A 25,739-nucleotide genomic window follows, 5' to 3' on the forward strand; every position below is an offset into this window, starting at 1 on the left:
GAGTCTGCTTCTCCCTCTGACCCTCTTCCCTCTCATGCTCTCTGTCTCCCATTCTCTCTCTCTCTCAAATAAATAAATAAAATCTTTAAAAAAAAAAAAAATTTTTGCACTTCTTTTGTCAAATGTATTCCTATAGATTTTAATCTTTTTGATGCTATTGTAAATGAAATTCTTTTCCTAATTTCATTTTTGGATTGCTCACTGCAAGGGTTTAGAATATAACTGATTTCTGTATACTGTTTTATATCATGCAAACTTGATGAATTTACTAGTTCTAATAGTTATTTAGTGATTCCTTAGGATTTTCTCTATACAAGATCATATCACTTGCAAATGGAAATAGTTTTACTTCTTCTTTACAGTCTAGATGCCTTTTATTTATTTTTTCCTAACTGTCCTGGCTAGAACCCCTAGTTGAACAGATATAGAAACTGTTGAATTGTACATTTTTAGACATACCATTACCATATTGCACACTTAGACCAGAGTATAGTGTAATGCATAGTATATACTGAATTGTATAGTGTATGTTGAATAGAAATAGTGACAGCAGACATACTTGTCTTGCTAATTTTAAGGAGGAAGCACCCAGTCTTTCACCATTAAGTATGAGTTTAGCTGTGAATATTTGCAGGTGCCCTCTACTGGGTTGAGAAAATTCCTTCCATTGTTAGTTTTTATGTATTTATTTATTTTTTGTTAAATCCCGAGAGGACGTTAAGATTTTGCCAGATGCCTTTTCTTTTTTTCTCAAGGTATTATTTTTAAGTAATCTCCACACCCAATATGGGGCTCGAACTTACAACCCTTATATGGAGAGTCATATGCTCCACTGACTGAGCCAGCCAGGAGCACCATCAGGTGCCTTTTCTATTGATACAATCATGTGTTTTTTTGTCTTTTGATTGATATGGTGTATTATATTACTAGACTTTCAGATGTTAATTTAACCCTGCTTTCCTGGAATAAATCCCATTTACTTGGTCATGGTGTATAATTCTCTTTTATATGTTGCAGGATTTAGTTTGCTAATATTTTGTCGAGGATTAAATTGCATCCATATTCGTAGAAGTTATCGGGCTGTAGGGTTTTTGTGTGTGTGTGTGTGTGTGGTCTTTATCTGGTTTTGGTATCAAGGTACTACTGCCCTCACACAATGAGTTAGAAAGTGTTCCTTCTTCTGTTTTTTGGAAGAGTTTCTAAAGAATTGGTAGTAATTTGTTTGGTGGAATTCGCCAGTGAAGCCATCTGAGCCTGGCTTCTCTTCATGGGTAGTTTTTTGATTACTAAGTCAATCTCTTTACTTGTTCTATCAACATCTATTTCTTCTTGAGTCAGTTTTGGTAGTCTACATCTTTCTAGGGATTTGTTCGTTTCATCTAAATTACTGACATAATTATTCATAGTATTCCTTTACAATTTTTATTTCTGTAAGGTTGGTCATATTCCCTCTTCCATTTCTAATTCTAGTAATTTTAGTCTCTTTTCTTCTTGGTCAATCTAGTTAAAAGTTTGCCAATTTTGTTGATTTTTCAAAAAACCAGCTTTTAGTTTCACTGATTATTGTTTTTCTGCTTTATTGTGTTTTAATCTTTTTTTTTTTAAGCGGGCTCCATGCCCAACATGGACTCATGACCCTAAGATCAAGGGTCACATGCTCTACCAGCCGAGCCAGGCACCCCAATTTGTGCTGTAATCTTGATTACATCTTTCTGCTTACTTTAGGGTTAGTTTGTTCTTTTTCCAGTGTCATAAGGTAGTGGTTAAGGTTACTAATTTGAGATCTTTCTTCTTTATTATTATAGCATTAACTGCTATAAATTTCACTCTAAGCACTGCTCTAGCTGCATCCTTTAAGTTCTGGTATGTCACGTCTTCATTTCATTCACCTCATGGTATTTTGATTTCACTTTTGATTTCTTCTTCGATCCACTGGTGATTTAGGAATAAGTTGTTTAATTTCCATGTATTTGTGAGCCCCCCAAATTTCCCTGTTATTAATTTCTAATTTCATTCCACTGTGGTCAGAGAACATACTTTGTATTATTTTTGTCCTCTTAAGAAAACTACTGAGAGGTTTGTTTCATTGCCTAGCATATGGTCTTATCCTGGAGACTGTTCCATGTACACTTGAGAAGAATGTATATTCTGCTTCTGTTGGGTAAAGTGTTCACCATTAGAAATAAAGGTCATAAAATGTATATTCTATGTGCTTCTTTGCAGCAAATATTGAAGAAAATGACTCACAAAGAGAGTAAACAGAGCTACATATAGGATGTGAGAAATGAAAAGTTAGGGGTGAAGAGAGGTCTCAGGAAGATGATGAAGAGAACAGAAGGCCTAGAAAGGAGCTCCCCATGAAATAACTAACTTATGTTTTTGAGCATATGGAAAATGTTACCCATAAGCATGTTACAGAGATGTTGAAAATATGAACAGACAGTTAAATAACATTAAAAAAAAAAACCCCAGGCAAATGAAAAGCAAGGCAAATTATTTACACCACAACAAAGTTTAAGAAAGGAGGTAGCAATAAACCACTTGGCATAGGAGTGAACACTTCCACAGTCAAAAGTAAATCTTTTGTATTGATTACCAATGGTTGATTCCTCAGTATTTTGAAGATTATGGGGAAAGATATAGGAAAGGATGTGGGAATAGGATGGGTAAAGCTAAGTTTTTTTTTTTTTTTTTTGTCCGAGAGAGAGAGCACGAGCAACAAGCAGGGGGAGCGGCAGGCAGAGGGAGAAGCAGGCTCCCCACCAAGCAAGGAGCCCGATGTGGGGCTCGATCCCAGGACCCTGGGATTACAACCCGAGCCAAAGGCAGATGCTCATTTGACTGAGCTACCCAGGCGTCCCTAAAGCTAAGTTCTTATGTACAAAGGTAGATAGAAAGCTACATACTGGCTAAATTTATCAATAGATCAGTAGATAATGCCTAAAATGAGTTAATCAAGAAATAACTGTAAATTCCTACTTGAAATACATTGTACCTGCAAGGGGAAAGATTTAGACTGCAGTTGACCCTTGAACAACACAGAGGTTAGGGGCACCAACCTCCCGCACAGTCAAATCTCTGCTCTTGACCAGAACCCTTAGTGGTAATATAAACAGCTGATTAACATACCTTTTGTATGCTATATGTATTATATACTGTATTCTTAAAATAAACTAGAGAAAAGATGTTAAGAAAATCATAAGGAAAATACATTTATATTACTATACTATAAAAAAAATCTGCATGTAAGTGGACCAACACAGTTCAAATCTGTGTTGTTCAATGGTCAACTATATTTTGTTTTTTGGTTTTGTTTTTTTTTTTTTTTTCATTTTTTTTGTTGATCATGTTAAGTGTACTCTTTAATCACCATCCCCTATTTCCCCCATCCCCTCACCCACCTCCCATCTGGTAACCATCAGTTTGTTTTCTATAATTAAAAGTCTGTTTCTTGGTTTGTCTCTTTTCCCCCAATTTGTTTCTTAAATTCCACATGAGTGAGATCATATGGTATTTGTCATTTCCTGACTTAACTTTGCTTAGTATTACACTGTCTAGCTCTATCCATGTTGTTCAAATGGCAAGACTTCATTCTTTGTTATGGCTGAATAATATTCCATTATATATTTATATATATGTGTATATATATAGCACCTCTTTTTTATCCATTCATCTATCAGTGGACACTTGGTCTGCTTCCATAGTTTGACTATTACAAATAATGCTGCTATAAACGTAGGGGTGCATGTATCCCTTTGAATTAGTGTTCTTGTATTTTTTGGGTAAATACCCCAAATTGCAATTCCTGGATCATAGGGTAATTCTGTTTTTAATTTTTTTTTTTTTAAAGATTTTATTTATCTACAGAGAGAGAGATAGTGAGAGATAATGAGAGCAGGAACACAAACAGGGGGAGTGGAAGAGGGAGAAGCAGGCTTCCCACTGAGCAGGGAGCCCGATGTGGGGCTCGATCCCAGGACCCTCAGATCATGACCTGAGCCGAAGGCAGACGCTTAACAACTGAGCCACCCAGGTGCCCCCTGTTTTTAATTTTTTGAGAAACCTCCACACTGTTTTCCACAGTGGCTGCACCAATTTACATTCCCACCAACCATTCAAGAGGGCTCCCTTTTCTCCACATCCTTGCCAGCACTTGTTTTCTGTGTTTTTGACTTTAGACATTCTGGTAGATGTGAGGTGATAATTCATTGTCGTTTTAATTTGCATTTCCCTGATGATGAGTGATGTGGAGCATCTTTTCATGTGTCTGTTGGCCATCTGTATGTCTTCTTTGGAGAAATGTCTGTTCATGTCTTCTACCCATTTTTCAGTTGGATTATTTTTTTTGGATGTTGAGATGTATAAATTCTTTACATATTTTGGATATTAACAAGGGTTGACTATATTTTGAATGGTTACAAGATTAGAGGTGGGGAGGATTGTGACAAGGACAGTTATTATTTATTTATTTATTTATTTATTTTGGGGGGGGGAGGGGCAGAGGGAGAGGAAGAGAGAGAATCTTAAGCAGGTTCCACACCCAGCACAGAGCAAAACGCAGGGCTCAATCTCATAACCCTGAGATCATGACCTGAACTGAGATCAAGAATTGGATGCTTAACCAATTGAACCACCCAGGCGCACCAGGACAGTTATTTTTAGGTTTATTTAAAAAAAAAAAAAAAAAGAGTTTTCTTTTTTTTTTTTTTTTAAAGATTTTATTTTATTTATTCGACAGAGAGAGAGAGAGAGAGAGACAGCTAGAGAGGGAACACAAGCAGGGGGAGTGGGAGAGGGAGAAGCAGGCTCCTGGCCGAGCAGAGAGCCTGATGCGGGGCTCGATCCCAGGACCCTGGGATCATGACCTGAGCTGAAGGCAGACGCTTAACGACTGAGCCACCCAGGCGCCCCAAAAAGAGTTATTTGAGAGAGAGAGAGCGAGCATGCGTGTGGGTAGGGGGAAGGACAGAGGTACAGAATCTTCAAGCAGAGTCCCCGCTGAGCGCAGAGCCCAACTTGGGGCTTAATCTCATGACCCATGAGATCATGACCTAAGCTGAAACCAAGAGTCAGACTCTTAACCAACTGAGCCACCCAGGTGCCCCAGGACAGTTATTTTTTATATTATACTCATATTAAATGGATAAAATTTAAAATATAAAAGATTAAAAAAAAAAAGTCTTCATGTCACTAGGTAAATAACTCAATGCTAACTGGTAATGTCCTGAAATATTAGTTCCCTTCATTGGCAATCCAAAACGACTGACTTGCTTATCTAATTTACCTTCTAAACCTTAAATTAAAACATACCTTCCGAACATCAGAACTTTTGGGTTCTGTTGTCCAAGTGATAACCCGAGACACTGCCAGACGAGTTTCACTGGAATTTATAAAATCTCCTGGATCCATCTGTTTGGCCAGAGTTTCTATGTATTTAAGGATAGCAACCTTCACCTACAGAGGTAAGCACAATGAGAGAGGACAATCAGATGGTCACTGAGGGATACGGACAATACTTCAGAAACAATTAGGTGATTATTTTTTCGACCAATACAAAATGAAACACCATCAACAACAACAAAGAAATTATATAACCATCTACATACCTGAGGTACAAATACATGGTAATGTGGATTTTTGTTTTCACATATGCAGAACTTTTAAGTCCCAGGTGTTTCATTCCCTGTGTCTGAACAACTGCTGAAGACTCTCTTGACAAGATTAGACCCTTTTCCTTGAGCCTGCCTTCAGAGCTTACAGCTGACCTGTCTAGATAGATTTCCCTAGGAGCCCATCTTTATAAATTAAGTGTAATTTGGCTTTTGTGGAAATGAACCAAAAGTATTCTGGAAATAAGGTATCATAAACCAAGTAAGTAATTGAGGTGGGCAATACAGGTTTTCTCCCAAACATACAGTAACATTCACCCAACGAGATCATGTTCCTTAATAGGTCCATCAATTGCTAGAACTACTACCTTTCAAAAGAAGTGTCACAAAAAATTTTTACAGAAGTACCACTGGAGAAAATACAACACTTATTTGTAATTCCTGATGCTTGGGTGCATGCTAGGTAGGTGTGTGGTCGAATGCAGGCTTCAAAATCAGCAGGAGGTGGGGCAAAGCACACATGCTTCTTCCTTATGCTCAGCCTTTGTTATCCTTAGAGTTAAATTATCTCCTTTGTTATCCACTGTTAAATTACCTCCTTTCTCCCAGGTGTGTTGGAGCAGAAAAACAGGTTGAGAACAACTGTCACATCTTCTAACATTCTAGGATTTGTAAATAATGGTTCTAAAGGACTCTGCTAGTGCAGTTTAGAAATGGCACCTGGCATAGTGTACAGTCCTTGGATACAACATATGCTGAACATGTATTAAATACAGATTTGCTGATTTGGAAGGTTTACATGTATAATTAAAACAGCAACTTTGAAAAAATATTGCCAAAGATTAAGAATGATCTTTCTTCCCTTGTTATTGATCTTAAGATGCCACTTGTCTCACTCAACCCAAATAAGGTCCTTTGGAAGTACTGTGCCAAGTCAATATATAGGAAGTGAAGGATTAAAATAAGGTTCTGACTCTTGTACATTTTCCTCCTTCTGACTCCAGTTTATAAAAGAAAAAGGGGGTGCTTGGGGGCTCAGTCAGTTAAGCGTCCGACTCTTGATTTTGGCTCAGGTCATGGTCTCGGGGCCCGTGGGATCAAGCTCTGCACTCAGCAGGGAGTCTGCTTCTCTCCCTCTCTCTCTTTCCCTCTCCCCCCTCTCTTGGGCATGCTCTTTCTCTCTAAAATAAATAAATCTTAAAAAAAAATTTTTAGGGGCGCCTGGGAGGCTCAGTCGTTAAGCGTCTGCCTTCGGCTCAGGTCATGATCCCAGGGTCCTGGGATCGAGCCCCACATCGGGCTCCCTGCTCCGCGGGAAGCCTGCTTCTCCCTCTCCCTCTCCCCCTGCTTGTGTTCACTCTCTTGCTGTGTCTCTCTCTGTCAAATAAATAAATAAATAAAATCTTAAAAAAAAAAAAAAATTTTTTTAAAAGAAAAAAGTGATCAGATTACATTCATTTCAAAATGAATAAATTTTAAGAACTATAACTTTAAGAGATGTATTGAAAAAAACTGAGTTAACCTATCAGCCATCTCAGGTAAAATGTGCCGTGGAGAGGAAAAGAGACTTATGGTTAATTTTGCAGTAGCAGGCCCAATAAAGTAAAGCAGCACCTAACATTCTGGATTCTTAAAGCCGTGTCACCTTTTATCAGTGTGAATAATTGAAAGGTGGCAATAGTAAATCAAAGGATGAACATCAATGTAGTTTGTTTTCAATTTGCCACCATCAATATTTGAATGCACTTATTTGTGCTATGTGAGATTCGACTAGTGCAGTGTCTTGGCAATTTACAGAGGCACATAAAATTTTAAAGGGTTTCACAGAGCAGGTGTGTTTACTATGCCACTCAGCAAAATAATCACAATACACACATAATAATCATTTGGAAGTTTAGATTTAAGTAGAGTATTTCACAAGTTTATATACATAGTCTGTAATTTTAATAACACAAACGTATTCTTCAGAGAAGGAAAAATTATCTTGCTACTTAAATGTGCATAACTTTACAACAGATCTGTGAAACCCAGAAAAAGAAGTCACCAAAATTGTTTTTTTTAAATATTACTTACTCAAAATCACTCTGTATTGCCATTTCCCCCATTCTATTGCTTCTTTTCTGACATTTAACCACGACTGTGAGAGATAAAATTTTATATAAAATTTTCTCCTTTATCTGAAAGACACATTTTTTTCAATAAAGAACTTTATAGATCTCACACTCAAGTTGTTTTTTTCTATAACCTGTTCAGAACAGTTTTTTAATCTTAATCTGTCACCCATCTGAAAATTATTCATTTTTGGTATAGGTATGGCTCCAATTTAACTTTTCCTTGTTATCCTAAAATATCAATTGAAGTTGAAGAGTGATTTTCCTCTGTAGCTTTGCCTGTGTGTATGTTTATATAATATGTACTGCATGTATATATAAAATATAAAAGCCATTTAAATATATAGCTTTTAGAGAAACAGTCTGTAATTCCAGTCCCATTTTCCAATAGGAAAGCTAATTTTAATTTGTCTGTTTCCCACTGTCTTTTTCTCTAGGCATTCAACAACTTTATTCTCTCCCTGAACTCCCCTATCACCCTTATTTTTTTTTTTAAGATTTTATTTATTTATTCATGAGACAGAGAGAGAGAGGTAGAGGGAGAAGCAGGCTCCCAAGGAGCAGGGAGCCCGATGCGGGACTTGATCCCAGGACCCTGGGATCATGACCTGAACCGAAGGCAGACGCTTAACCATCTGAGCCACCCAGGCGCCCTCACCCTTATTTCTTAAGCTAATGGTTTAGACCTCCTTTTCCACTAGCCCATGAAATAGCTCTACGTACATTTTCAACAGCACTTGAATACCTACCTACCCCTGGTACCTAAATCATAACCCTTATTACAATTTATTGTGCATTATAATGATAAAAAATTATAAATTTTATATTCCTTGGACTGCCTCACACAATGGCTAGGACAAAGAATGAGTTCAAAACATTTATCAGTAAAATCAAGTATATGATTCTCCTTCTGTAGGTCACATTTTAAAATCAAAATAGATGGAATCCCTTTCACAAAGCAGCTCTGAGAAATTAACATTATGTTGAGTGTAAATCAACCCTGGTAAGAAACATAATTGTGATTTTTAAGGCAAAATCATATTCAGAATCTTAAAGGAAAATCAATCATGGGCAATAATGCTTGTAGAAATATATTTCGTGCAGAAGAGAGCAGAAAAATGTAAGGCTTGTAAATGCACATATGCTTGTTATTTCCCTGACTTTAATCTCATTTAATAAAACTCACTAAGAAAACATCTCTAGTAAAGAATTCAGGGGCTTTTCCATTAAATTATATTTTCTTTTATGTTAAACCTAGTAATCATTTTAAGTCACAAATTGGAATCCATCTCGTTTTCACATAAATTAAAAAACGTGTGCTAATAATTGAGAAAGTTAATCCTGATTCTAAATTTTATGCACACATTAGAAATATCACATTGCAAAAAGTGACTATTTCAGTTAAGGAGAACTGGAGAATAGTAGGGAGATTAAACTTAAAAATTTTTGTTTACTAAAATAAAGACATAGGCAAAACTAACATTTTGCCCAAAATACCTATTCAAACTTCTAAACTAAAAAAATAAGTGTTGGGAAATCACAAACATAAAATGAGATAAGACTTTATAGAGCAAGTCTGCATTACCAGCTTAGAGTTAGATGGCCATACTTGTGCTGCTTTCTAAATGGAAATCCCCAGGAAGCTTCTCCAAGACATAGACTGGCAACTGAGTAACATTTGAAATAAAATCTGTGCATGCTTAAAGGGCTTACAGAGGTTAGTAGTTGAAATCAGATGCATACAAACATTCTCTGAAACACGGCAGAGTTTTTAAAGAGAGTTAAGAAAAGAAATAATGAAGATTAAAACAAAAACAAAAAAACCTTGGAGCTCCAAAAAGAGTGAAGCTGGTCCCGAAGTGCTGGCTTGACTGTCTGAAAGTTTATAAAAACAAAATCCACTGATGGAACAGCTTCTCATTGGACAGAAATACAAATATCAACATAACTTTATTAATAAAATACTTCAATTCCTTACAATGTCTTCAAAAGACTTCAATTTTTTACCTTCAAGCTTGGTGTTTGGGTTTGATCAACAGTAAATCTCATTAGAATATTAAATTGAAGATCATTTGGAAAAGATTCTCTGAAATAAGGAAAGAACAAAGCAAAACAAAAATTTATCAAGTAAACATTTAGCAAACTAAACAGAAGATTATGCTGAATACCAAAACACAGTATGTCATTCAAAGAGCATGCATGAAGTCGTATCTCTAAATAGTATAGTCTATATAGTACAGCATACAAGTTATTCCCAGAACAATGTGAACATCTGAATCTATATCCTAATGGGCGTTAAAAACAACACTACAGCAAATAATGGGTCTATCTTCCCTCAAGTATGGATTTAATCAGAAAAAATGTTCTGGGGCACTTGGGTGCCTTAGTCAGTTAAGAGTCCAACTCTTGATTTCAGCTCAGGTCATGATCTCAGGATCGTGAGACTGAGGCCCACATGGGGCTCCCCTGCTTAGAGGGGAATCTGCTTGATTCCCTCTCTCTCTCCCTCATCCTCTGCCCCTCCCCCCACTTGCACTCTCTCTAAAATAAATGAATAAAAAAATCTTTAAAATAAAAAAGTAAAAGAAAAAAAGTTGAACATTATCAGAGATATTTCCCCAGACCTAATATCTGAATTCTAGACTCACTTCAACCTAGTAAGTGGGTATTTGAAATAATTCACCTCAACAATCTACACAAGAAAGCAGAAATATATCACTGGTTCAAAATCTTCTGAAAAAAGATTCTGAATATTTAAGTGCTATAATAAAACATTCTTTCTAAATTTAGGAAATATTTTTTATGTTAACATTAGACTGAATAAGATCTTCAACTCTACTTTGAATATCCTAGTTAAGATAAAATACTGCCTTTGAATTACTCAACCAGTGTTCATGATTGTTTTAGAAAAGAAAGGCAGTGTTTGATTTAAGGACCAGTGCTGCATTAGATATACCCATGTGAATGGGCATCATTAACAATTTTCAAATGAAGCCCATGCAGCCTAAATGAATCAGAAGGATTCAGAAATCTAAACAAAGAAACTAAACATTCCTGATTACTACTGGATAAACTTGAAGTATCTGAAGAAAATATTACCTGGTAACATCAAGGGCTTTCTGAACTTTTGCCTGAACAGATCCAAGCAAATCAGCACCCATTTTTTTTAATAGTTGCGTCAGCAGTACAAACAACCAGTCTTGAAGGTCATCTTTGTGGACTTGTATGAAATCCACTAGAGTCTCCAAAAACATGCTGAATACCTATAGTGGATAAATGGGGAAAGGGAGAGAAAAAGGAGGAAATATTGACCTTTATGATCAATTCAAAACCGAAATAGGAAGGGAATACAGGAATCAGAGGCACAGCGATTGGCAGCCAAGCGGAAAAACAATCTCTCTTGCTTTTCATTGGACTCTGTGATACAAGAGTACGTTTGAACTGTTATCCAACTTCTGCTGAAGTTCAACAATTAGCTATTCCATGCAGCATCACTTGGTAAAGAAACTTTGGCCATAATGGCTGGCACACCTAATGTTGTCAATGATGCCATAGCTTAATGTGGTTAAACTGAAATCCATTTTATATGAAATTTAGGGCAAGGAATTACCTACTGATAGCCTCACCAGCCCTCAGCTCTTTGGAAGACTGGCACTGAGTTAATCAGAAGATGACTTTGCTGACAGCTACCTTAAAGTATAAGAACATTCTGACATGTTGGGCTAATTAAAGACTCCTATATTTCTCAATATGTCAGCTGTTCAAAAATTCTTTTGGTATGAGATATAGTATTTATTAAAACTGCCCCAAATGTAATTTTAAATGATCTGGGATAACGGTGACTGTACCTAAAATAAATTCAGGATACAAATCTACATCTTAATTTTAGTGATTTCTAAAAAAAAAATCATTGATGGCTATTAGTCTCCATTTCTTTTGATGGGTTTTATACTTGGTTCCAATATTAATCTACTAGTTAAAAAAGTTTTATAAGGTAAAAAATTTTAAGGAAAGCTAATATTTTTAAGTAATGCATCTCATTAAAATACTTATGAAAAATGACCAACATTAAGGTTCTATCTCTATAAGAAATTCATTACCATACTGGAGAACTTATTTCTAGGTAAAGAAGAAAGAACTCTTAGGACCAATGTCAGCCATTATATTATGAGACAATGTATAATCACAACAGACTATAAAAACTATGGTTTAAAACAGTAATCTCAAAACTTTGCTAATTGAGAATTAAAGAGTTTGTTCTCAATATGTATCTTATTCTTGAATTTCCTTTATGCATTTATACATGAGCTTCCATTTTTTCTCTTATGTTAGAAATGAAGGATTTTCCTGATTAGAATTATAACTAAGGTTTAATATTTGAGTCCGAGTTAGAAAAAAATACACTTTACCTATTTGCTCAAGATGCACTGTAAGTGTAAAAGCAGGAACTATGACTACTTTAGATTTTCTAATACTCTCTGATCCCCAGGCAGTATCTCTTCAACACTGATCTTATTCACAATGCAGAATCATTAACTTCCATCCCGCCTCCCTGACCACACCTAAAAACCTGGCTTCTCTTAGATTTAAAACTTGGCCCACTGTCTCAATATTAAATGGCCTTTTGCTGTCTCTTCAGGGCCTAGAACACTGTTGAGGAACTCCACTAAACCTACTCTAGCAAAAATGCATGTTATCTAATTTAGTACTCATTCTTACTGATTGGTACCTGGCAAATCTGTCCAGTGGTGGATTGGACTCAGTACTTGCCTAGAAAGCCGACTGTTTTAAATACTCAGGAATTTTGTAAGGTAGTTGATAGCCTGAAATTAGCCATGGTGGGGGTATTTACACTTCAGGAATTATAGCAAACACGACACATCAGGGCTTTCTGCCCATCCTCCAAACCTAGTTTGCCAGGCACAACACTCTAATTCTTTGATTTACTTTTAATCTTGTCTCAACTCCTGCCTCTTTTCCTGAAGATTCCAACTTTAAGCTTTCACTATAGTAAAATCAACATTAGAATTCCTAAGTCGATTCTCCCATTTTATCTGGTTCTCAGGAAACTGAGAACCAGAAAATTCCGTGACTTGTCCAAGGTTTCCATAGTGAAGGTTGGGTCACAACTTAATGCTGGCTTTCAACTGTGTTCCATCCACTCTATTACGAGATAACTTACTCATCCACTTTACTGTCATTCAACATAAAACGCCACTGACTTTCCCCCCACTTTCATTTCCTTTATAGCCATCCTTCTAATAATCGTTTCTATAAGGGAGAGCCAATTTTATTCCTCTTTAAGACTAAGCTTTCTATTCTGGATTCTTGCTCTCTACAGTATGGTCTCCTCTACTATCTTTACTCTTTTATTCTCAATCTAAATCCTTTGCTTACAGCTACAGAAGACAATGTCCCAAGAATTTCTCCTTCAGTTTCCTTCCCACCAATTAACTCCTAATCATGAAAAGTAGTAGCTTTTTCATTAGCTTGGCCATTCTGTAGCTTGCCACTGCTTTCCTCTTATTATTTCCCATCTGTCTTTCTTCTGTTGCCAGGCATTTTCCTTCTGCATTCTAAATGTGCAGTGATAAAGAGCCAGACTTCTTCCTGATTTGCTTTTCATCAAAAGTGTGACCCTAACAGGCCTGCTCTGCTCCTTAACAGGCCCACTGTGCTCTAGCGTAGTAGGCCCCAAGACCTCTCAAACAGCTCTCTTTTGGCCTTTCCCAAATCTGTCCATCATACCATCACTGTAGGCACCAGGTCTTTCTGACCTCAAGTCTGGATTTCTGGAAGAGGCCAGGTAAGTACACACTCTAGGCTTTGCAGGCCATACAGTGTCTATCACAACTACTCTGCCATTGTAGCACAGCCATAGACAGTATGCGAACAAGCGAATACAGCTGTGTCCCAACATGACTTTATTTACAGAACAGGCAGCAGGCCAACTCATGCTTCTTTCTCATCATCAGACTGTGATATCATTCTTCTGAGAGACACAAAATCCTCCACTGCCTATAGAATAGTCTACAAAATAATGTCTCAAATGCTTAGACAATGTTCTAACTCTCCAAACTGATCTTGGACTATCTGGCAACATAGTCTTTGTCCCTGAACACATCTCACCACACTCCTGATTTCCTACCGTACTTCCTCTATTTACACACAGCATGTGACGTGCTACAAAGTTTACCACTCAAGTCTCAGCCAAAAAGCTTCTTAGACCATGTTAGAATATAGCCACATGGAACCTGTTGTGGGACGAGCTTGATGGTGCTATTTAACTTCTTCTGTATTTATATAATCTTCCCATCTGGAACATATAACATTTGAGAATAAAGCCTCTATTTTTATATAGTCTTGCATTACCAATTAGAACCAAGCTCAAAGTTTATCAGAGGCTGAAGACTGAACAAAAAGTTGTTCAATTAATGTGCAGAAAAAGTTCCTTAAAGAGGAAGGATTTTCTCTTACGTGGAAACTTACCCTGTAATTGGTAGCCAGCCCTTTTTTCTCAATGGCAAGGGAAGATGTGTATGATCTTCCCTTCATCCCAGCCAAGACTAACTTCTTCTTTCTCTCTCCTATAAACTTTCTGACATCTCCCATTTCTGTGGACTCATGCCAGTCATTTCCAGGAGGCCCTTTCTTCTCATGCTGACATATCTAAAGTTTATGTTCCTGCCAAGATCTGAACTGCTATTTTCTTTAAGACTTCTCTGATTCTTCTAAGTAGAAATTTCTTTTGATTATATATAATGAGAGTACAGATGAACAAAAATGCAGACATGTTATTTATAGTACTCCACATACAGAATTCTATTATTTTTCAAAATACTTAAATCCTATCAATAGTACTTACTAAGTGATAAGATACATGCCTATATATATCTATCCAAAACATATATTGGGAATTTCACATAAAATTTCTTACTTGACTGCCCTATCACACAGAGTTCACTGTTAGATGTTGATATCCTCCCATTTCCTTATCTATAATTAATGAAGAAAGTAGAAAGTAGATATGCTTATATTAGGGCTAAAAATTTGATTTCAGAAAAGAAATTTGAGAACCACTGCTCCATAAACAAATGTTCTGTTTGCTTTCACAGAATGATGTTTATAGAATATTAGAAAGTACTTACGTGGGGGTTGGGGCTAAAGATGTTTTAATAATTGTGAAACTTGGGAATTATTTTTAATAATTCAATGGAACCAACCTTCAATGGAATCAGTTTATAATTCCACATATCTCACAAGTGTACTTTATTGGAAAACAATGGTAACATTTGAGCTATTACAGTTGAGGCAGTCTTTTCTCAATCTCACTTACATCTTAGGTGTGCCAGTCATCAAATACAGAAGAACATAATCAAATTAGATTAATTAGTAGATTAAAAAGCACATTTCCAAACAGAATGACAGTTTGCATAACTGCAAATAGCGTTTCGTGGATTGCAAAGGGTCCAACACTGCATGAACTCTTCGGGAGAGAAAATAGAGAAAAAGGGTTAATTTCACAGTCATGCAGTAAAGTTAGGTTTCCAACAAATATTGAACCAACTTACTCTCTATTGAGAGTTCCAACACAGGGGACAGCATGCAAAAAGAAAAAAAGAAAAAAAAGAAAAACACACAAATTAGTCGCCATCAATGCAAAGTTCCTGTATGGAAGAAAAACACTTAGAAAATAAAAGTGACAAATGTTTTTCAAAGTTTCATGATAAACTCAAAATAGTTTTTAAAACAAGAGTTAAATGAACAGTATGAGAGAAGAGCATGTGATTTTCCTGTGTTTTTCCCTCACCTCCTTGCCAAACAAAACCCAGAAAACCAACTTCTTTTCCAGACCCTAATATCCTTGAGGCTCAACTTCTAGAAAGAATCTAAGACTAAGACACCTACCCCCATTTCTAAACAGTGCCAACATTTACTTCCAAAGTACAGTATCTAATTTTTTTTTTCCCTCTTCAGAAGCAATACATTTACAAGTTAAGTGGTATCTGTGAAGGTTTAGAATGACTACAGTTGTTTGGAAATAAAAAGTAACTGTCTATACCACAACTTTAAGTTTTCCCCAGGTAAGATGTGCATTATGGTCTCCTGATCCTAGGACTGCAGACAGCTCTGCTGTCTAGAACACTCTTTAGGAGACCAGATGTGACTGGGCACCCAACTGTGTTCCATTTTAGTAGCCATAGATTAAATTCCTACCCTAGCTGTTCAAGGCTAAATGGTATGACTTCAAGAGGTAGGACTATACAGATCATGAAATGCCAATTCAAAGCATGAATCTCAGTGAAGGTGGCTCTTTTCAAACAGTTCCTTCAGAGGCAAATGTCAGAACACATAAGGTAACTTTTGGCATCTGACACTTCTTACATTTGAGGGAAAAAAATGATTCTAGAGCAGTCGAAATAAAAATCTTCCCTGAACTCCTTCATTCTTCAAACTTACTTAGTTTTAAAAAACTTATACAGTGTTTGGTGTATACTTAGGGCTTTACACATATTAACTCACTTAATCATCCTCACAATCTTATGAGGTAGGTATTACAATTAATTCTATTTTACAGATAAGAGAACTAAGGCACACACTGCTAATAAATGTTGGAGGTAGAATTTGAACCCAAGTAATCTAGCTCTACTATCCATACTTGATATCACTGTGTTGTACCATCTCTCTAGCAAAATATTAACAGGTTTTAAATCAAACATTTGCAGCTTATGTTCTAAATTACTGTCTATGTATACATACATCATCATCCATCACCACTTATTTCCATGCGGTATTTGAGGTTAAAAAAAGTTTATCAAGTTACAGGCATCAAATAATTTCAGCTTGCAAACTTTGCCAATCCTGTACCAGGAAAAAAATCCATCATCTATTTCAATGGTATTCAGAAAGAGCTCTCTCCTGGCCCTTCCTTTCTGGGGTGTCTGCACTGTATACTAGAGCTCTCCTGATATTCTAAAATATATCGGGGCTTGAGAAGGAGATCCTATATGAAAGTATAGATGGTAGAAAGTAGATAGGGCTGCCCACAACCTGTTTCTCTAAGTATCTTGTTTCTGCTGAGGACAGCAGATAGTCTCAATCGTGTTGGGCATTAAGTGAGAACAACTTTCAGTTATCATGGAAGCAGGCTATTATCCAGAAGGTGTTAACATAGAGACTAAAATGTTGATTTTAACCTAGAAAGACAGGGGACAATCTACCTAACTAAGCTAGTGGTATGAGATGTCTCCTCCTAAACACTACGGCCCATTCAGGGGGCAAGGCTTCAGAAAGTTTCTGCCCTGTGAGGTTTCAGAACAGTTGAGGTTACAGATTAAGTGACTACAATTCACTAGTAGTGGAGAGCTAACCCAGGCTTGAGGAAGACAAAGAAGTGTCCCTGATACCATTTTTCAAGGCTATGAGAAAAAAGTGCATGACTCCTTTGGGGACATGGACATAGTCCAGGCTGGGGTGAGAGTGAGGAAGGAATGACAAGCAAAATGATAGGCTTTGTTTCTACATTTTCTTGAGGGCAATGAGTAGTCACTGCAGGGTTTTAAGCTGGTAAAGAAGATTTATCTTTTATAGAAAGATTACTAAAGGATGCAGTGTGGAGAAGGTGCAACAGGCAAAAGACCACTGTGCCCTGAACTAGCAGTGAGAATGGAGAGATATTCAGAAGGCTGAATCAATTAGGATTAAGTGGGTTTCCAGAATGATGCCCAAAATGTTCACTTGAGCAATGAGGGAATGGAGATTTCATCTAATGAGATAAAGCAACACAGGAGGAAGAGTGGTTTTGAGGTTGAAGATGACCAATAAGGCATGTGACTAAGTAAGCACAAGAGAAAAATATGGGCTGGAAGTACACTTTTGGGAGTCATTAGGTTACAGCAAGCAGTAACTGAAGCTTCAGATAAGGTACAGAATGAAAGAAGAAAGCCCAGGGCAAGAATCCACGCAGAGCCAACACTTAGTAAAATCCACGCAGAGCCAACACTTAGTAAAACACACGAGAGAGACAGGTGTTGCAAGACAAAGGGTGTGACGGAGACTGGATGAGACACAACAGGCACTTCAACGGACAGATCACATTCCTTAAAGAGACAGAAAAGACACACTGAATAACCAACAATAAAGTTGAAAACAAAAAGAAATGTCAACCAGCAAAATGGAATTTATGAGAAATTCACAGAAGCCAAGCAGATGAGACCACATTAGCAAAAAATTAGGCCCAAGAGAATATTGAGGCTAATAACAGCTTCAAGGTGAGACCTCCCTCCATTTCAACAGAAGGGAAGGTAGAAAGAATGGGTATTCTATGTAGTTAAGATGGCTGGTTTGGAGACAGGAAATGAGAGATTCTGCTTGATGGCTTCCGTTTTTCGGGTAAGCTAAGAAGCCAGGACATATGCTTGGGAGGTGAATGGGCTGCAGTATTGAGGAGAGAAACTATCATGGTCTCCTTGGAGAAGAGAAGAGAAAGATGAGAGGAGGAGGATTACAAGGTAGCACTGAGCATTTAAACAAAACTCACAGATCAGTAATGGAGAATGGCAGGGAAATACCGGAATACACAGGGATGATTTCACCCAGGGGCCTGTACATTGTTTCCCTTCAAGAATCCTAACCTTTGGGGAGCCTGGGTGGCTTAGTCAGTTAAGTGTCTGTCTTCGGCTCAGGTCGTGATCCCAGGGTTCTGGGATCAAGCCCCGCAGATGGCTTCCTACTCAGCAGGGAGCCTGCTTCTCCCTCTCCCTTTGCCATCCCCCTACTTGTGCTCTCTCACTCTTGCTCTCTCTCAAATAAATAAAATCTTAAAAAAAAAAAAAAAATCCTAACCTTCAACTGGTGGCATGAGCTCTGCGAGCAGAGGTTCCTGGATATATGTTTCTACTGTAGTGTCAATAACCCAGAACTGAGCATAGAAAACAGGGATCAGCAAACTACAGTCTGCAAGTTAAGAATGGTTTTTACATTTTTGATTTTAAAAAGTTTTTTTTTTAAAAAGCAATTTACATGAAAATTAAAATTTCAATGTTCATAAAGCTTTGTTGCAACCTAGCCATAATCCTTGGTTTACATATTGTGTATAGATGCCTTTGTGCTACAATGGCAGAGTTGAGTAGTGGTGACAGAGATCCTTATGGCACACAAAGCTGCAAATATTTACTATCTGGCCCTTTACAGAACAAAAAATGGTCTACTTCTGATAAAGAACAAAACTGTATCTGGAAAGAAAATAAAGTATCAAAATCAGTTGCTTGTTCTGAAGATGGAGCTGTTGGTACTTTATAAAGATATATTTAAAAAATGGGGAAGGAGAAATCTGCTATTTTAATAATATCAGGATATATTGCAAAAGCTCAAATCAAACCCTGACATTTTATTTATTTATTTTTCTTTTAAAAGATTTTAGTTATTTATTTGGGAGAGAGACAGAGAGACCATGAGCAGGGTAAGGGGCAGAGGGAGGAGGACAAGCAGACTCCCTGCTGAGCGTGAAGCCAGACACAGGGCTCGATCCCAGGACCCTGAGACCATGACCTGAGGTAAAGACAGATGCTTAGCCAACTGAGCCACCCAGGTGCCCCAAACCCTGACATTTTAAACTCAGCACAGTATGGTGGCATATCCAGTTTATTCTTTTTTTTTTTTTTAGATTTTATTTATTTATTTGAGAGAGAGAGAGAATAAGAGACAGAGAGCATGAGAGGGAGGAGGGTCAGAGGGAGCAGCAGACTCCCCGCCGAGCAGGGAGCCCGATGCGGGACTCGATCCCGGGACTCCAGGATCATGACCTGAGCCGAAGGCAGTCGCTTAACCAACTGAGCCACCCAGGCGCCCTTAATGAATTACACTATTGGCAGAGCCTCCAATGGACAATCACCAAACAAAAGTCAAGCAGGAACAAATTAACAAAAATCTTCCCATTACACTGGTCTTCACTGATCTAACTAAAATGCCCAAAAACCTAATCAAACAAACAAAACCAGATGGGTCAGTAAGAAATGTATATTGTTATAAAACCTGATGAAGAAAAACCAAAAAGTCACCTTCATGACAATTCTAGGGAGGACCGTAGCTGGTTCTCCATGTCTATTAAGGGAAGCCAAGCGTATGTGCTCAGTTCAGTTCCTTTCCCAACATCAAACTCAGCTTTCCTATTTCATCTCCAAGAGACTCTTTAAAAAGTGTTTCTTTTTTATTACTGTATAAATTCTAGCATCCAACTAAATTGTATTATTGTCCTAGCAAAAAATAAGCTGGGACTTCAAGAAATAATCCAGCCTCGCTCGGTCTTATACCTTCCACTAGGTACGAATTATATCACTTATTGAAGATGTTTTAAAATTCTATTTTTTAGGGGCACCTGGGTGGCTCAGTCATTATGTGTCTGCCTTCGGCTCAGGTCATGATCCCAGGGTCCTGGGATTGAGCCCCGCATTGGGCTCCCTGCTCAGCAAGAAGCCTGCTTCTCCCTCTCCCACTCCCCCTGCTTGTGTTCCCTCTCTCGCTGTGTCTCTGTCAAGTAAGTAAATAAATAAATAAATAAAAATCTAAAAAAATAAAAAAGATTCTGTTTTTTAGGGATGCCTGTGTGGCTCAATCAGTTAAGTGTCTGCCTACGGCTCAGGTCATGATTCCAGAGTCCTGGGATCAAGCCCCACATCGGGCTCCTTGCTCAGCGGGGAGTCTGCTTCTCCCTCTGCCACTCCCCCTGCTTGTGCTCCCTTTCTCTCTCTCTGACAAATAAATAAAATCTTAAAAAAAATTTCTATTTTTTAAAGTTGTATAATTACTAAAATATTGTTTGTAAAAGAGGTCCATCCAGATCACAATTGTCTTGTTCTCTGGTTTATATTGCCAAGAAAATATATCAACAATTAATTTGTTCAAGATTTATAGAAATTTTTGCATTAAAGCAAGTACTACAGCTGTAACTGGTGGTATAATGTAAGTAAGTATAAAATCATACAGTTACCAACATGTTCAGTTTGAAAGTTATAAACTTCATTTATTATTCATTCATTCATTCATTCATTCATTCATTTATTTATAGGTAACCTGTAGGCCCAGTGTGGGGCTTGAACTCATGATCATGAGATCAAGAGTTGCAAGCTCCACTGACTGAGCCAGCCAGGCACCCCTGAAAGTTATAAATTTTAAACAAACTGCTTACCAAGTGTTTTTTAACCTTTGTCTTTAATGGAAATTTGCATTCTTGGATGAAATAAATATACCATTTGATAGAGGATAATCTTTGAAAACTGTTTTAAAGTAGAAGCAATTTATAATCTTTAGCTGGATTTTAGTTTATATGTAGTGGGATTTTATTATCTTTAAAGTAGTGTTGCAAGTAATGAAAATATCAAAAATAGAAAAAAATGAGAATGATATGTGCAACAATAAAGTGAAGACAATAAAAAAATAAGGTGAAATTCATTAATTTTTTTTTTATAATTTCCCTTCCACATCTCCCTTTCACTTAGGTTAGAAATTCTCATGCAGACAACTGGTAACCTAAAAAAAGACAATAAAGTTTCACCATTGTCAGACACATTACTGAAACAGAGTAGCCAAATACATTTTACAACATGTAAAATTACAATTACCCTGCAAGGTGAACCAAAATTTCCAGGTGCACATGCTGATTGCGCCTAAGTGCTTAAAATGAAGTATGTTTTAATCAACATTAAAAATTAAACAGTGTTCTGAAAATTTTTATGGACTACTTCAACATATGAAGTGTTTTTAATGTTACTACCAAACTATGGCCAACATGGTACTTTGTGCTTTTGTGTTATTTAATGGCAATTCTTTTCTACACAACTGCACTTTTAAGATAAGAAAATATTTACATTAACACTGCAAAAGAAGAAAACAATAGACCTTTTTTCAACTTACCCCAATTTTTTCCCATTACAAACAGTAAAAAGTTTCTAGTGATACAAACACATTCAGTTTGACTAATTCTATGAGTCATGCTTGTTACTATATCCCTCAGCTTATAGTCTTAGACAATCTCTCTTTGGAGAAATTTAAATGGTTACCAGAGAGCAATTTCTAAATTATGTATTTTACCAAAAATTTCAATTGTGTTTGGAAAGATTATTACCATTTTGGGGCAATAATAAAAAAAAAATGGCTTACAGTGCTTTGCTATTATTTTACTTTTATTTTTTTGGCAATCCACAGGTGACGTCCCATAGGAGTAAATAATCTTAAATACTAAAACATACCTTGCCATGAGGATCAGCAAACATTCTTGTGAAAATTTCACACAATCTTTTCAGTTCAACTCGACTGTCAAAATAATAAAGCAGCTTATTAATATCTTTTTTTAAAAAAGATCTATTTATTTGAGAGAGAGACAGAGAGAGAACAAGCAGGGGGAGGGGCAGAGGGAGAGGGACAAGTAGACGCCCTGCTGAGTGGGGGTGGGGTGGGGCGGTGCCACGGGGGCAGGGCTTGATCCCATAACCTGGAGATCATGACCTGAGCAGAGGTCAGATGCTTGGCCAACTAAGCCACCCAGGTGCCCCAAAAGTAGCTTATTAATAACTTGCTGTAGGAAGAATTCATTTAAAAATAACCTTAGCTGTAAATAGGCTTCTTATAAAAAATCAAAACAAAACAGTCCTCCAAATCAAAAAATGTGTGGGACTTACTAATCAGGGATAAATACAAATTTATCAAATGCAACAATAATTCTGTTGCGACCCACATTATTTTAAAAGTTATATGAAAAGAACTACAATTGTATTTCATTAATGTAGCATGACAGGGGAAACTGTACAAATGACATTCCCAGCACATGACTCTTATCTTTTATTTATTTTTTTAAAGATTTTATTTCATTTGACAGAGAGAGAGAGAACGTGAGAGAGGGAATACAAGCAGGGGGAGTGCGAGAGGGAGAAGCAGGCTTCCCACCAAGCAGGGAGCCCAATACAGAGCTCGATCCCAGGCCCTGGGATCATGACCTGAGCCGAAGGCAGATGCTTAATGATTGAGCCACCCAGGAGCCCCTGAATCTTATCCTTTAAATGCTAAGATGTTTTCTTAAATTTGGCCACCTGAGGGCTAAAATCTTTCTACACTATGCCCTACTCTCTTGCCACTGATAATGATATACTGAACCTAATATTAACCTAATCTGGATGGGGTTAGGAACAATATTATGATTTATTGCAATGATTCATGAAGTATGATAGGCAAACATTAAAATATATTAGGCAGTACACTGATGAATATCTATTTTAAATTAAATAGGTTTAATACTTCCTAAAGTAAATATACAGCTAGCAACTCTAACCCTGATTTCAGGTATCAAGTCAAGAAGTAGCCCTCTAATTTTCCACTACACTCAAACTTACGAATTATCTGAATCTAGGTTCTTAAAGGGGTTGACTAGGGAAGTTTAAAACATTACACAGATAAAGACAATAAAGAATTTAGGGGGGGAAAGCAAATAAAAGCCATTAGGAAAGAAAACTGAATCAAATCAAACCAAATCAGACAAACTATAAAACCAATATAAAGTTAAGAGAAATTCACTCCAATTCCATTTTGTATAACACTATGACTCACATAATACATGAACACTGAGAATATACCTTCATGTTCAAGTGAGCATAAACATTCTTTCTTCTCACTGAAAAATTTATCAGGAATGAATTTTAATAAACCGGCCAGCTTTAATCTCATGTACACTTTATTATTTTTTTAATTTTAGAAATTAATACCCTTTTTCATGAACTTCTATTTGTGAATAAAAAGTTTCCTTTTAAATAAAAATTTCTAGTATAGATAGTATTGATGGTCCTGAAGCTTGGGAAAATATTTTGGTGCCATCTTCTGAATTTAAAACAAGTCTGTTCCCATACTAATATCTCTAAGGTGTTATGGAGACAAAGTCAAGTTGAAAGTGCTAACCTGACAGAACAATTATTTTAAGCCAACACAACTCACCTTAATGTTCTCTGATTTTTTAATAGGTTCTGCAGACCCAGGAGGCCTTCTTTCCTTTCTGACCAGTTGGAACTAGCACATCTATTGAGGACTTCTGCCACATCTTCCGTCTGCCTCATATATGTGGGAATACTACCATTTCGAGAACTATAGGAGCGTTCTGAACAAGCACTAGATGCATCGCTGTTGGCGTCATCATCTGAATGCATTCCATATGATTCATATCTTCTTCGAGCAGGTTTTTTCTGTTATACATAAAGGCTCTCATTAGCAGTAGCCAAAAGAATATACTGGTATTTTACAATTTCTACTGACCACAAAAAGACTGGTTTTTGTTTTAAAATCAGTACCAAGCATGAGGCTAATTACTGTAATAATAAAATTATTATCAATGTTATATCAATCAATTGATCACTGATTTTATTATCAATATTTAGTTTTGCTTCAGAAAACATGTTTTAGAAGTTAGTAGAAGATGAATATTTTTAAACTATGGGATATAGTATAAACAGAATAAGGCTATATGAAAGTTCAGATATTAAAGTGGGAAGTGCTCAAATTGTGGGTTTTTCCCTCTTCTTTTTCCTTTTCATGGAAACCAAGAACTACTAGAGTATAAATGAACAGAAACTACTTGAAATTTGAGTTGGTAAGAAGAGAATATTACTTTTTAAAGGATGAGAATGGATCAGGAAACACATTTTCCTGTATGACTTCTATTTTCTCCTGTCTGCTTTCTCTTCTCTCTAGTCTCCCTTTTACATCTACTACCACTTCTCTTGCCACATTTTCTTCCTTTGTACCCAACCCTCGTGTCTCCTGGAGAAGTGAAATACAAAGCATGATGAGAACCTGTTTTGCTTGCTATTATTTTTAAGAGGCAAGCTCCTTGAGGGTCCTCCATGTTTTTCCCAATGTGTCTATACCGTCTATTTCAATAAATGCAAGAAAGCCTATTTAGATTCCTTTGATTTCTTTACATCTGAAGCTTATCATTTAGTATCTGTAACTGCTAATTATACCTTGCATATAAAAATGAAACGAGAGAGTAAATAGCTTATTTGAAATTTTCTTGGAAGGATTGGAAATATATCTTTATATAATCTGATATCTGAATTTAGGCTCATGAGCAGTGAAGACATTTCTATGAAACATGTTAATAAGCACAATAATTTAAAACAGTTCCAGTGGCTACAACAAATTCTCCAAAGTCTAAAATCTAAAAACAAAAAGTAACTTGAATTTAATTCAAAATAGTTTTATAAAGACATTTCCATCACTAAATGCCTCTTACTGATTTAGAGACACCAACTTAATTTAGAAAGTGCTAATGTGGTATTCCTGTGTTGGGTTCTAGAATCAGTTTTGTCATTGACATCAGTATGAATAATAACATCTCATCTGTATGGAGCAGTCAAGCTGGAAGGACAAGAACTCCCATAGGACATTCAAGCAGCATCTCCCTATTGATAATTATATATACAGAAAAATGGATGTATTAAAGGATCTTATTACTTCCACTTGAATATTTTCTAGAAAACTATCATCTGTTAAACTGATGAAGCAAAAGAAAAAAGTTATGGTATCATAAGATGTCAGAAAACAGCAATGTCTATACCTTAGTCCGTATGTCTCCTAAGAGCTGAGAGCAGTAAATTTTTAAAGAGAAAAATTAAAAATAATGAAGAACATTTTGCTAAACAGTACAATGAAGTAGGCATAAACAATGCCCATAATCAGAAACATTAAAATTTTTAATATATAGATACATGAGAACTGCTTATTAGCAGACTATATCTTCAATCTTGCCAATATCCTTTAGTCCTAAGCTACAAAAATATTCCCATAACCAGTTTTCCTAAAGAAACTCAAATTTTCTTTTTTTTTTTTAAGTTGGCTCCATGCCCAGTGTAGAGCCCAACGTGGGCCCAAACTCACAACCCTGAGATGAAGACCTGAACTGAGATCAAGAGTGGGACGCTTAACCGACTGAGCTACCCAGGTGCCCCTCAAATTTTCTATTTGAATCCTTCTGTCATTT

At 36.6% G+C, this 25,739-nt stretch overlaps 1 protein-coding gene across 19 annotated transcripts in view; it reads right to left on the bottom strand.

The window, feature by feature from the left end:
- CLASP2 (cytoplasmic linker associated protein 2) overlaps nt 1–25,739 on the bottom strand; it is a 184,359-nt gene that overhangs the window by 31,763 nt on the left and 126,857 nt on the right. For 12 of the 19 annotated variants that reach the window (XM_045904135.3, XM_064590567.1, XM_045904125.3 and 9 more), the window contains 5 exons: nt 23,699–23,943; nt 21,967–22,030; nt 10,820–10,983; nt 9,728–9,806; nt 5,311–5,454 (listed from right to left, as the gene is read on the bottom strand). In XM_045904135.3, coding sequence (XP_045760091.1) covers nt 5,311–5,454; nt 9,728–9,806; nt 10,820–10,983; nt 21,967–22,030; nt 23,699–23,943 — 696 coding nt within the window. Of the gene's footprint in view, nt 1–5,310; nt 5,455–9,544; nt 9,596–9,727; nt 9,807–10,819; nt 10,984–21,966; nt 22,031–23,698; nt 23,944–25,739 lie in introns of all 19 variants that reach the window. The other 7 variants (XM_045904129.3, XM_054504523.2, XM_054504526.2 and 4 more) reach the window with 1 other exon arrangement.

This window comes from Mirounga angustirostris, unplaced genomic scaffold (assembly GCF_029215605.1).
Source record: "Mirounga angustirostris isolate CCGP_5_RB_7025 unplaced genomic scaffold, mMirAng1.0.hap1 SCAF_1, whole genome shotgun sequence".
Classification (NCBI taxonomy): Eukaryota; Metazoa; Chordata; class Mammalia; order Carnivora; family Phocidae; genus Mirounga; species Mirounga angustirostris.